At 46.6% G+C, this 12,946-nt stretch overlaps 1 protein-coding gene across 6 annotated transcripts in view; it reads right to left on the bottom strand.

Moving 5' to 3' along the window:
* PALM2AKAP2 (PALM2 and AKAP2 fusion) overlaps positions 1–12,946 on the bottom strand; it is a 287,822-nt gene that overhangs the window by 129,681 nt on the left and 145,195 nt on the right. For all 6 annotated transcript variants that reach the window (XM_066616313.1, XM_066616312.1, XM_066616317.1 and 3 more), the window contains one exon: positions 9,520–9,578. In XM_066616313.1, coding sequence (XP_066472410.1) covers positions 9,520–9,578 — 59 coding nt within the window. The remainder of the gene's footprint in view (positions 1–9,519; positions 9,579–12,946) is intronic.

Here is a 12,946-nt window from a genome sequence, read left to right on the forward strand (position 1 = left end):
AGATCAAGAGTGATTTTTAAAGCCTGCTTAGTTTAGCAGAAGAGAAAAAAGCCTGTCATCTTTTTCATCACTAGAGTTGACAACTGCAAGGCACTTGCATTGATGCCCAGGAGGAGTCTGAATTTAAGTTGCTTCTCTGGCGCTTTGAAATTACCATTGCATGATGGTAAACATCAATTACCAAAACCAAAAAGTGTCATTTACTTCAAAGGTCACCCACTGCAACCATAATTGTGAAATCCAGAAAGAGTGATGGACTGGAGCATGTGGCTTAGATATACACAGTCTTTTGGCATGCAGTAGATCTACTGATGATCATATGATCTTGGTGTGACGGTTTTTATTTTTTACTTTTTTCTTCTGACCTCAACCAGATACAGCTTAGATTTCTGTTTGAAATTAAACTGAAATAAAAATGGAATTGCAATTGAAGCAATAGGCTGCACACACAAAAGTTAGCTCCGCCCCATAAGATGAGCAATCCAGAGAAACAAAGGCTGAGGCATGTGTTAACCTACTCTTTCCCAATTAAGTTCCTAAAGGGATGAAATAAACAAAACAGCTGCAATACAATGTCACCCACACATTTCCTCCCCTCTCCAAACTGTAGCTCTTGCAGCCTTCTAAAAATAAAAGCTGCTTTCTGCTCATTTCCCCAAGGCACTGTGGCCCCAATCCAAATCTACATATGTCTGTCCCTCGGAATGCTGGAGATCAAACTGTTCAGCAGAGAAGGGAGAGTGAGGGTGAAAAAATTATTCCATATTTCTGCCCCAACAGTTGACTTTCAATATTCACTAGTAAGAAAATCTAACCAGGACTACTCAAGTGCTGGCCTAATTCATGAACCACATTTGTGTAGGCATTTCTCCATCCAGCCAGGGACAATTTGTTGGAAAGCGGTTTATGCACATGTAGGCTATGTCAGAGAAGTTCGATGAATATGTTTGTAATGTAGTACAACAGCACAATCCTACGCTTCCTATGCCGGCGCTGGCTGTCCCAAATGGTTGGCAACCTTCAGTCTCGAAAGACTATGGTATAAGCCTACAGCACCAGGTATTCCTAGGTGGTCTCCCATCCAAATACTAACCAGGCCTGACCCTGCTTAGCTTCCAAGTTCAGACAGGATCGGTCATGTAAAGCACTTTCTAGCAGTTTGGGTTTTAAGTGTCCCAGCGGGAAAGCATTTGCCATCCTGCTGATGCCATATCTCCAAGGAGCGCCCAATGGAGCAGGTAAACTGTCACTGGGCAGCGCAAGGACAAGGGATGGAGGAGACAGGGATGATTGGGCCCAGGAGTAGAATTGGCAGCACTGGCGCACATCGAATCTACCCCCCTTCCTGTGCCTGAAAACCTGACACAGCTCAGGGCAGCTCAAACTCTCACTGGCCATTTAGCAGGTGCTGATCCAAGTTGCCCCACTGACCAGGCTAGGGATTTACATGGGGAAAGAGGACAAATGTCACATCAAGGAGGCCTTCAGCCTACTACTTGCCAGTACTGGATACAGGGTGGGTAATGTGGCCCCGCTGCACCAGCACTAGTTAGCATTGGGCTGTTAGAATGCTGGGTTTCTTCACTTTGGTGATCCTTCCTTAGTATGGTCCTATATTAGTGAACTTCCAGTTCACAGAGTACTTTCACAATACCATTGTAGACATATGGATGCCTGCAGGTGATCATATAGAGCAGGACTGGTCAAACCACAGCCCAAGGTCTGGATCTGGAATTCGGTAGAATCTTTCCATGCAGTGAGTGGACTTTTTGGTTCCGCTCCCACGTGGCTCGTTCTTCTGGAAGACCTGGGCACCAGTACTTTCCAGGCAGTCACGTCTGTCTGGATGTCCTGCTGTGCAGCCTTTTGGGACACCAGGAAACAGATGCAACTCCCAGGGCATCCTGGTGCCCAGGTCTACCAGGAGAACAAGACACATGGGAGCAGAATGAAAAGCTGAGTTCTGAACAGGGACCACATTTTTCAAATGCAGCAGTCACTACTTTGGGCGCAGCTGATATAGAGAAAGATTGTTGGATTCCCCTCTGTGTATGGGCTCCAGGGGGAAAAGGTGTTTGCTTCACTGAGGCAGATTTCCTTTACAGTCTTCCTTGTTTACTTTCTAGTTAAAACTGACAAGATCAGGAACTAGCCCTGTGGATTTCACCATTGCCAGCTTCCTTCATTATCACCTCTTGTCTATGAGCAGATGAAACTGACAACATTCAGGAGGTCTGGCCCAGTTGAGCCAGAAACTGGATGAAACTGTTGGATGAAACTGACAACATTCAGGAGGTCTGGCCCAGTTGATAGAGCTGCCACATTGTATGCCTGAAGATCTGAGGCTGCCAGTTTGAAACAACCGGAAGTAACCAAGAACTGATGACACGCTGATATACTGATGAGCTGACCCTCGGTGGCAGAGAGGAGTTGCCGTCAAGTGGAGCGTGGGAGGTGAAGGGCCAGAGAGAGGCCAGATCAGGAAGGAATCCAGCTGGCACAAGGAGTTCTATGAAAGACTAAAACTATTCAATTGTAAAAATCCCTACGGGGGTTTAGAACCTCTGTAAACCGCCTTGGAATAAAGTCTGAGGAGAAATCTGACAACCAAAGAAAGGCAGTATATAAGTACTTGTATAAATGAATATAAACATTCTCACTGAGCTGTGTAACTTTTACTGGACAGGAAGGAACAGTGATGGAAATGGCACGCTAGAATGACTTCCTTGTGGAACAGCTGGTCCCATGTAATTTCAGAGATGCTCAGGGCAGCATGCAAGCAGGGGGGGGGAGTGTCTACTCCTCTACGAAACTGGATGGAATGTGCTGATATTTAAAGCAGGAATAACATAACTTGTGGGCAGTGGTAATATGAATTAACTGAACTGGGGGAAGATTCCAGAGTGAAAATTAAAGTTCATTAGAATGTAATTTTGGTTTAAATAGCTAAAGCACATCTAGAAAGGCTGTTTTGTTTTGCTGTGGATGCTGGAAGTCCAGCACAATGGTTATATAAACACGAGGTAGAGATCGCATGCTTTTGCTTAGAAGGAATGAACCAATGCAATCATGTTCTTTCTTTTTCCTCAACCTACACCTCGTCCTGCAAAAAAAAGTGCAAGTTGGGTCAAGGGCACCAGAAGGGAGAAGGGTTAAATAGGCCATAATGTAAGGTATGTACATCGGGAAGAACAAAACAGTTTCATCAAAAGCCAAGTGTAATCTCATTTCCCCCCCCCCCCCAACATTTTCAATGCTTTTCAAATGTATTCATGTTGGGGCAGGGCTGGATTAAGCTAGTGCATATGTAATAAAGGGGCCCTAAATTTAAAAAAAATCCATAAATATAAATTATTTATTTGCATGGTAGACTCATTCTATTTTTCTCATTTGTTATACATTTGCTAAAAAGTTTACTAGACTTCTGAGTAGGTATGAATAGTATTTCAGTCAATTTGCCTAGTACAGGGGTTGGCAACCTTAAACACTCAAAGAGCCACTTGGACCCATTTTCCGGAGGGAAAAAAACCTTAGGAGCCACAAAACCCTTTTGACATCTAAAATGAAGTTAATACTGCATATATAGTTTTTTTTTCACCTTTATGCTCTTATAGGTCCCATTTTAATAATAGCCCCCTCTTGTAGCTTTTAGTTAGTTTTGTCATACATTCTTGTCCTGTGTTTTCAGACGCCTGGTCCTCTATGGTGTTTTGCCTGATTCCAAGGCCATTCTCTGCCTGGAGAATTAGGCCCACTTTAAGCAAATTAGCTCCCCTTCTTTCCCCCAACAAATGACCCTGGTTCTGCCCTGCAGTTCTGCTGGACCCCACCTCCAGGGTAGCTTGCCTGTTCAACCTGCAGAGGTCCTCTCTCCTGCCAGCAGCCTATCACCACTACAGCAGACCCTGGGTCCTCAGCAGGTCTTGGGCACAGCAGCCACACACCAAACTCCAGTGTCTCTAGCAGTACATTAGTCACAAAGTCAGAGTATTCAGGGCAGAGTCCAAAGTCAATAAGCCAAGTCACAGTCCAAGATCAGTTTCCAAAGTAAGTCAGTCAAATCAGCCAGAGTATCAAAATCAAAGTCAATAAGCCCAACCCAGCCTCCTCTCCAACCTGCACTCCTTCTCCAACCCACACCCCCTTCCTCAGGCGCTCCTTATATCCCTGAGGTCCCTATTGCCTTCAAGTGGCTGCAGCTGTGCAGCACACTCTGCTGGATGCCCAGGCCTTACCCTTAAAGGGGCCACTGCTGACACCACATCTACCTCCTCACCAGATCTTACATGGATACTAAAGAACTCCCCCCACCTTCCAGAGGCACCCTGCTGGAAGGAAAAAAGGACACAGACTCCAGAGAAGAAGCCAGAGCTGGGGGGGGGAAGGTGGGGGGCAACCACAGGCCAGCTTCTGCCCTGCCTGCCTGCAACCCTCTCCACACTATCCTGGGAGTAAGCCCCATTGACTACAATGGGACTTCTGAGCAGACAAGTTGGTTGGAGCTCTCAGGTTGCAGTCCTCACCACACTTTCCTGGGAGGAAGCCTCACTGACTACTTGTGAGTAGACCTGCATAGGAGGAGGCTGAGGATACAGCCCTCCACACCTTCCTGGGAGTAGCCCAGGGACTACCGTATTTATCGGCGTATAACACGCACAGGCGTATAACACGCATCTTCATTTTAAGAGGGAAATTTCAGGAAAAAAATAAGGGTAGCTCAGAACTTTTTTTTATTAATATTATTACCACATATAAGGTAAATAATGTAAAAGGACAGTAAAAGCAACTGTTTTAACAAAAGAAACTTGGATATTTTGTTTTTACAAAAGTTTACTCAGAAATCACTATCTGGGAAACCAAGAAACTCTTCATCTTCACTGCTATCTTCAAAATCGCAATGAACACTGCTGCTTTCACTGCTACTATCTTCATAAATCAGCTCATCTTCTTCACCATCCAAAGCATTACTTATGCCACCTCACCTCAATCCCTCCCCCCTCCCCTCCCCAAAGAAAGGGTCTCCACTTACCATATTCATCAGCTGCCATCGGCTGTGATAATATGCGGCGGGCGCAGCGCTGACATCACGTCACGACGCTGTGCCGCCGCTAGGCACTATTGGGAACGGGATCCCTTAAAGAGACATCGCCGTATAACATGCATACATCATTTGCCCCCTATTTTCAGGGGGAAAAAGTGCGTGTTATACGCCGATAAATACGGTATATCGGGGCTTACTCTGGAACAGACCTGCACGGGCTCCCACTCACCTGTCCTTGCACTTGGTCTTGAGCAGGCTTCAAGGCTGCCATCCCAGGCACCCTTTCCTGGGAGTAAGCTTCATCCTCTGTAATGGGGCTTACAACTGAGTAGATACGCATAGGAGCAGGTGCCAAGGCTGCCATCCCAGGCACCCTTTCCTGGGAGCAAGTTTCATCCACTGTAATGGGGCTTACTACTGAGTAGACACACAGGATGTCTCCTCTGCTGTGGAGGAAAAGCCTCTCCTTGCACTGAGTGGGGACCTGCTCAAGGAAAGGCGGGCTGCAAGGGCTTGCAATGGTGGCGCAGGATTGGCTGGTGGTCAGCCAGTGAAGGGCCCTGAGCCATTCCAACAGAAAAAGTCAGAAGCCTGCTGGATGCTGATTGGCTGAGCCTGCTGGAGAGTTGGGGAAGGGAAAAACAGGGACCTGAAGCCTGCAGAGCAGCAAAATTGAAAAGGGAAACCAATGCGGGCAGGTGGGGGTGAAGGGAGAGGAGGACAGTGAGCTCAGGGGGCGGAGGAAAGCAGCCTGCCCTCCCAGCACAGGTGCCTCCTGTCACACTCTTTGCCACTTTCACCTGGAGGAGCCGAAGCAGGCAGCTGAAAGAGCCGCATGCGGCTCTAGAGCCACAGGTTGCCGACCCCTGGCCTAGTAGCATAGCTGGGGTGGGGCAAAATGGTAAGTACTGCAGGTGCCACAGAATGCTGTGTAAGCAGTCCCCCCCACTTGCAATCTGGGCAGCAAGGGCAAATGCACAAGTGCTCCTGCACATTGCTGATGCTGCCCGGAATGGCTCAAACATGAGTGGGAGGGGCAACTTACACGGCACCTGCACCACTTACCATTTCCACTTCTAACAACATTACTGGATTCGTGCCCCCCCCATCTTAAGGGCAAAGCACAGAAAAACTCACCAAAGTGGGTGCATTTCATCATTTAGCTGTGCAGAATTTGGGCATTTTGTTGGTGCAGGGTTGCCCCCTGCTAGCAGTGCCCTTGGGTGTGGGGCCCATAGCATTTGCTACTTTTGATACTATGTTAATCTGGCCTTGTGTTGGGGCCATCCGTGTTTCTTCATAAAAATCAATTCAACAATAAATTTTACAGTTTAATAAAACAACCAATAAAGATGATGACAAATGCTAAACTGAAGGGCATTGTAGCCTAGTCTCTTCATTTTATGATGCCTGCAGTTTAAGTGGTCTGTTATATATTCTGTAAGGGAAAGATTGCTCAGATTAGACCTATTGACATGCAAATCCAGAGTTTCAGAACCCTTTTTTCCCCTACATTAGTTTGCAGTTTACTAGCAGGCCCCTGAAGTTGCTACACTATTCTGTTTGTTTTCTCTGCAACATTGTTTTGCTGAATTTGCTCACATTGTGTCAGGAATAACACTGAGTCAGCTTTCCTATCGCAAAGCATTGCCAATATAATTAAACCTCCTATTTCAATAAAGGCTCTATTAAAAAAAGTGAAAACTTTTAGGACAAACAAACATAGGGAAATCCTTTGAGTACCCTCCACCTCCACCAGATCATGCGAATGCGCTCAAGCTGCATTTTTTGTTTACTTTTCATAATATGGTGATATTTGTGAAATAGTTCTTGCTAAGTGAAGAGGCGTGGGTGCCTTAAAAACAATCATTCCCTAAAACCTCAGTAGTGAAAATATCAAACCATTTGAAAGGTCACATCTTGTGCTTGAAGGACATTTTACTTCCATTGATATTCATGTGTGCTGTATGAAACTTGCAAAACTCTCAAATAATTTCTCTTTAGTTAAAAGTGGGGCCTTTCTAATATCCTAGGTAGCACTCAGCACTTTGGCACTGGTGACATTGGGTCACGTGTGGGTGTGACAGTGTTGCTGTTTCAATTGTTCTACAAAAGTGGCAAGAGCATGATCATACTCTTCTCCCCATACTTCTGAGCCTTGTCCGGGGGGGGGGGGTGTCAGGAATTTTATCTGGAGGTATAAAGAATTTTTGGGGTGGTCCTTCCCAAAAAGGGAAGGAGCAACGGGGCAGACAGAATGGGGAGGGTGGAAATTGGGCAGGGGGAGGGTGGTAACAACCAAAAAAGTCTTTGGAGCCCAGGTGAGATAGGAAAATGTCAGATCCCAGGAACTTTCTGGGCCCCCTCCTTTGACTCTGGGGCCCCCATTCTGACCCTGGACCCGGGTACAAGTTACCCCCTTTACCCCCCTCTCCTAGGCCCTGGGACAGGATATGAATTCTTCCAACGCAGTGAGTATCAGAAGTCTGTAGGTGGGACCTGGAAAGAGGTGGAGTTTAATCAATTAGGTCAGTCAGATGTTGGATGTGTCAGCATATGGGATCCATTCCAAAAAACTTTATGACCTGAAAATACCCGACATGGAACAAAATGTAGTTGGCCTGCACCTTGGGCAAGAGTTACGATCCAGCGTCAGTGTCTATAGCTAAAATTGCATATACTCAACATGGCCTTGAAAATCCCTGATTTTTTTTTTTCCTGAAAAGGATCAATTGTTGGATTATGGATGTAAGCAACACTTGGGGAGGCACAACAATGAACACAAAAAGGGAATTAAATATAAAGACATTCAGGCTGATCTAGAACGAGTGGCAAAGAAAGGGAAAAATTGTAGCAATAATAGTGGCGTAGTAAGTGCAATACCCCAAAACTCGGAAAAACACCCGTGCAACTTATGTGTCAGACGTATATACACATTTGTGTGTATATACGTTTCTGGGGTAGAGTCACAATCCATAGATCAAATCTTTCTGTTTAATGGCTCTGCATTAACATAAGAAACTGCAGTTGATGCTTAGCCTGCTGTGTTCTAAACTTCCCTGTTTACTTCATCCATCTTCCCTGCTGCTGATTATGAGGACAAAAAGCCCTTTAGCAACTAGCTTCCCATCATGGTGCGCTCTGAACTGGAGGGCAACTGGAACATGGGAAAACAATCCAGAAGCCAGATCTTGATTTCACTGAAATACACCACACCTGCCTGTTCTAGAATCTTCAGAATATTTCACCGTTACATTTTAAGGGGACAAAACAGCTTGCAAGCCATCAGGCATGGCCAATCCCTCCCCCAAGTGCTAAAACCAAAGTCAGGTTCTGCTCCCCCCCCCCATGCATGTGGAATGCCCTGTACAACATTTTTGGCTGTTGTACCCCACCCACAGTAATGCCTTCACCCCAACCAGTGTACTTCCCATCCTTCTTGCCTGTGTCTTCTCTCTCATTCCTGCCCCCTGCTATTTGAAAAAGCAGACAGGGAAGGGAAGAAGAGAGGAAGTAGTGTGAAGAATCCATGCTCTAGAGCAGCTCCTTGCCTCACAGCCTCTTCCTCTCCCTCATCCTATCTGTTTCCTAAACTTGCAAGCAGAGTGTTTTGCCAGATCCCCAGTCCAAACTTTGCTTAGAGAACCTATGCCCACTTTTAGCTAATTAGCTCCCCTTCTTTCCCCAACAATGGCTGTAGTTCTGCCCTGCAGCACTGCTGGACCCCACCACCAGGGTACTTGCCTGTTCAACCTGCCAAGGTCCTCCTTCCTCTCCTCTCCACTCCTGCCAGCAGCTCCTCCCTCCTCTACAGCAGCACCTTGATCCTCAGGAGGTCTTGGGTGAGGCAGCCACACACCAATCTCAGTGTCTCCAGCAGTCTCTAGTAATCCTCAGAAGTTCATTCAACCATCTGTCCTTTAGTCAATCCATCAGCCATTTGGTCCTCAGTCCATCAGTTCAGTGCTTTTCTCCTTCTGGTACCCACCAAACCTTCCCTTTATCAGGTGCTGCTTTTATCCCTTAATAACCTGGTTGCCTCTAGTGGCTGCAGCTGTGCAGCATCTGGAATTAACTTGCTTGCCAGAGCAAGGGGCCATTGCTTACACCACACCCTATCTCCTCAAGGGATCTTGCCCATTTCCATTACACAGAGAGAGGGGCAAAGTAGGAAGAGAGCTTTGGTGGTTCCAGCTTCAACGTCACCATGAATAGGCAGCTGGGTCATCTTCCGATGTGCTGCTGGGGACCCAACATCTCACCAGGACTCATTAAAGGGTCCACCCTGTAAACTATGCAGGAAAAGTCTCACCAATGATCTACCAATACACAGGCTGTTCAACATCCAGACTATAATACTCCTTTTTATGAGTATGAGCTACAAGGCATAAACCACCTTACTCAGTATATTGGCTGCTGTAAAACATTCAGGAAAACATGTATTCATTGTTGGTTGACAAACATTCATAGCAACTCACCACTGCCATCACTTCCTCCTCACTGAGATTCTGGGGCCACGCAATAAATCCTTTTGCTTCTGTGAAGAGACACACATCCTTTTTTATTTGTTCTACTCATATTGGCCATTGCAAAAAAAATCACCAACATCATAGAAATGTTTAGTACGAGCTCAAAACAAGCAAAATAAATAATGTCAGCAACAGTACCCATCGGACAGAGAATGCAATGCCTGGTTCCTAAAAACTGCACAACAGAATTGGGTGACTTGGGGAACTTTGGAGTTGCATTCTCAAAAAGCAGGACTTTTTGCCACCTGGCAAGTTTCTTTTCAAACTGAGGGGAATTTCCAAAGCAAGTTTGAGAGATACCACAGTGTCGAAACGGTCCAGTGGAGCCTCCCATTCAAAAGAAAATGACAATAACAACTCCATTGGGCCTTTTAGTATGTGGCTTTGAAAGCAGCACTTTGGACTCAGGCTAATAAATGCAAAACCCTGCACAGGAAATGACTGTGGGGAAGAATCAGGTTTTCTTTTTCTAATGCAAGCACAAAGATAGTCATTTAAGAGAACTGTCTTCTCATCTTTTTTTCTTGTTTTACCCACTGGATATTGGTGGTTATCCAACTGGTTAGTTGCTGGCTGGACAATTGGGTGGATGGAAGGGTGGCATTCTCAAGAACCCAGGCCAGAGGAAAGAGGGAGGCAGGGGGGCAAAATCCCCAGGGCCCAGACTTCCAGGGAGCCCGGGCCACAGCAAAACAAATAACACTGTACAAAACAAGTTTATTACAAAATAAATCTGGGCTCCTCAATCTCAGCCTATCCAGTGCTGTGTTTTCCACTACACTATTTTCAACCACTGTGCCGTGGCACTCTGGTGTGCCGTGAATGGTCCCCAAGTGTGGTGTGGGAATTTGGGAGAGGGTTATTTATCAATAGGACCATTAGGGGATGTGAGCCCCCATTGACAGCACACTGTGCCTTGTCAATTGTCAAAAAGCTGATGGTGTGCCTTAACCATTGTGCCTTGTCAGTGAGATGAAAAAGATTGAAAATCACTACACTACAGCTTTAGTCCACTTTCAATGCACTTCTATTCCCCCAATGCATTATGGAGACTGTAGTTTGTTAAGGGTAGCTCTAGCAGCTCTCGGATTCCTTAGCAAACTACAGGCCCCCCTAGAATACAAAGGGAGAATAGAAGTGCATTGAAAGTGGACTGAGGCCCAAATCCTAACCAACTTTCCAGCACTGACACAGCTGTGCCAATGGGGCATGTGCTGCATCCTGCAGTTGGGTGGTAGTCATGGAGGCCCCCTTAAGGTAAGGGAATGTTTGTTCCCTTACCTCGGAGCTGCATCACCCTCACCTTGGTGCTGGAAAGTTGGTTAGGATTGCGCCCTAAAGCTGTAGTGGAAATGTCATCTTTTCCATAAGCACCAACATGGATTAGTACGTTTCAAACATGGGATTGTAAAACTTACACCTTCAGACCATAACTACTTTTCAGTTGTTGTATCAGTTGTTAGATGATGTATTAAATAAATTTTATATGTTTAAAATATGTAGCAACATCTTTTTGTAGGACAATTTAGGAAAGGGGGCCCCAATCAGGCATCTTGCTCAAGGCCCAGTTCTCAATGGCTCTGCAGGGACCCTCTGTGTCCCAAAGGTCCCTGCGAGAAACCTGATTAGCTGAAGGGTGGGGGAAGAAGAAGAGGAGCCACACAATTTGCTAAACAGGAAGGGAGGAAGAAGAACCCATCAAGCCCTTCCTCCTTCCCCTATCCTCTTTCCCCTATCCCGACAATGCCCTACTGCTGAAAATTGGCTGATGATGCTGCACAGAATGCACCACCAGTGACCATTTTCGAGCCACTCCTGCAAAGCAGCTGCAATATTGGCAGCCTGCTTCCATGGCCAGTGATCTGCTCCCATGCAGGTAAGCCCGTGTGTGTGGAATAGTTCACAAGCAGAGGAGGAGTAAAAGGGCATGTTGGGGGAGGACTTTGGGGTGAGGACTGGTAGGGGGAAGTTGGATGCAGCAACAGTCACGCATGCAGAGGCATATCTAGGTAGCTGCAAGTAGGGCATGTGCCTGAGCGCTACTTGAAGGGGGTGTTGGATCATGGGACCACCAACTCCACCTCCTCGTGTTTTGGCAGCCCCGTGGTCTGGCTGCCACCTCATTCCTTTTCCTTTGGATGCTCTCATTGAGCCTCCAAGGGAGAGGGAATGGAGGCGGCTGGATTGCCGTCACAGCCAGTGCCTCCTCCTCAGAAGCAGAACCTGGAACGGTCCTGGACGTCATTGCTTCCTGTGACAGCTGTACACGCACCTAAATCTTATCCTCTCTTTTTAGAACCTACATGCCCCTTTTCTCTCCTCAGACATACATCACCAAAATGGCTGGCATATGTTTAAGGAGACCCAGAGATGGCCTGCAGGCTTACATGGAGGTAAGTAAACATGTGTTAATTTGCCTCCCTTTAGGTCACCCCCATTGGCTGCATGCTATAGTGTGGCGGGGGATAGGTTTGGGCTCAGACTGAAAATATTTTTGCTACCATTGCAAAAAATGCAACCATCTGGGAAGGTTTTAAAATGAAGAATGGCAACAGAGATGTTTTAAAGAACATTTTGTCTGTGCTGCCTTTGGCCCACCCGTGCAGTCCACCAGTTGCATGGTAGCTCAGCCCAAGTAAGCGTACATGAAATGATCACCTATCCTTCCTCAGTCTGCCTCGGCTTCCATTTCCCTCCATGTCTCATGTTGTCTTCTCTGAGTCTCTTATGAATTGTGAGCCTTTAGGGACACAGATCTGCCTTCATCCTCTATGCAAAATTCCAAGTACACAGATGGTGCGACACAAACAAATAAAAAGGCCATATGGTCCTTAGTTCATACGCAATGGGTTGGATCCAGAGCTGCACAAGCAGAAGTTTGCTCACTCAGCGGGTATGCTGGTAGAAACTGTGAATCGATTCCCCTTACCCTTGGTAAAGCTGCAGCAGCCCTAATGTGGCTCTGTGGATCTATGCCACCTCAAATTCAAGCTGCCCCGCCCCCACTCACCAGCCACCCACCCCAAAATGCCTACCTTCTGCCTTCCCCACTCCCCTCAGATTTCTGCGCTGGCCTGACTTGGCTGGCATGGGCTGACATTTTTCTCCAGCATGTGGGGCTTAGGCCAGCCTCCCTGTTCAGTTGGTGGCTTGGAAGTACTTTACAGCACTTTCGTGACATCATTGGGCCTGCACAAGTGCCATGGCCCATTTCAGAACTTGGACTGTGCCCTTAGTGTCAGAGTGGCCTCTGTATGGGATGGGATGTGGCAGACAGCTGCAGGAGGAGAAGGCAATTGCTGAAAAAAATGGGCACAGTGACCTTATGTCAGCAATAATGTCAAGAAAGACACACAGACAACATATATGTACATCA

The sequence above is a fragment of the Tiliqua scincoides genome, chromosome 2, assembly GCF_035046505.1.
Source record: "Tiliqua scincoides isolate rTilSci1 chromosome 2, rTilSci1.hap2, whole genome shotgun sequence".
NCBI lineage: Eukaryota > Metazoa > Chordata > Lepidosauria > Squamata > Scincidae > Tiliqua > Tiliqua scincoides.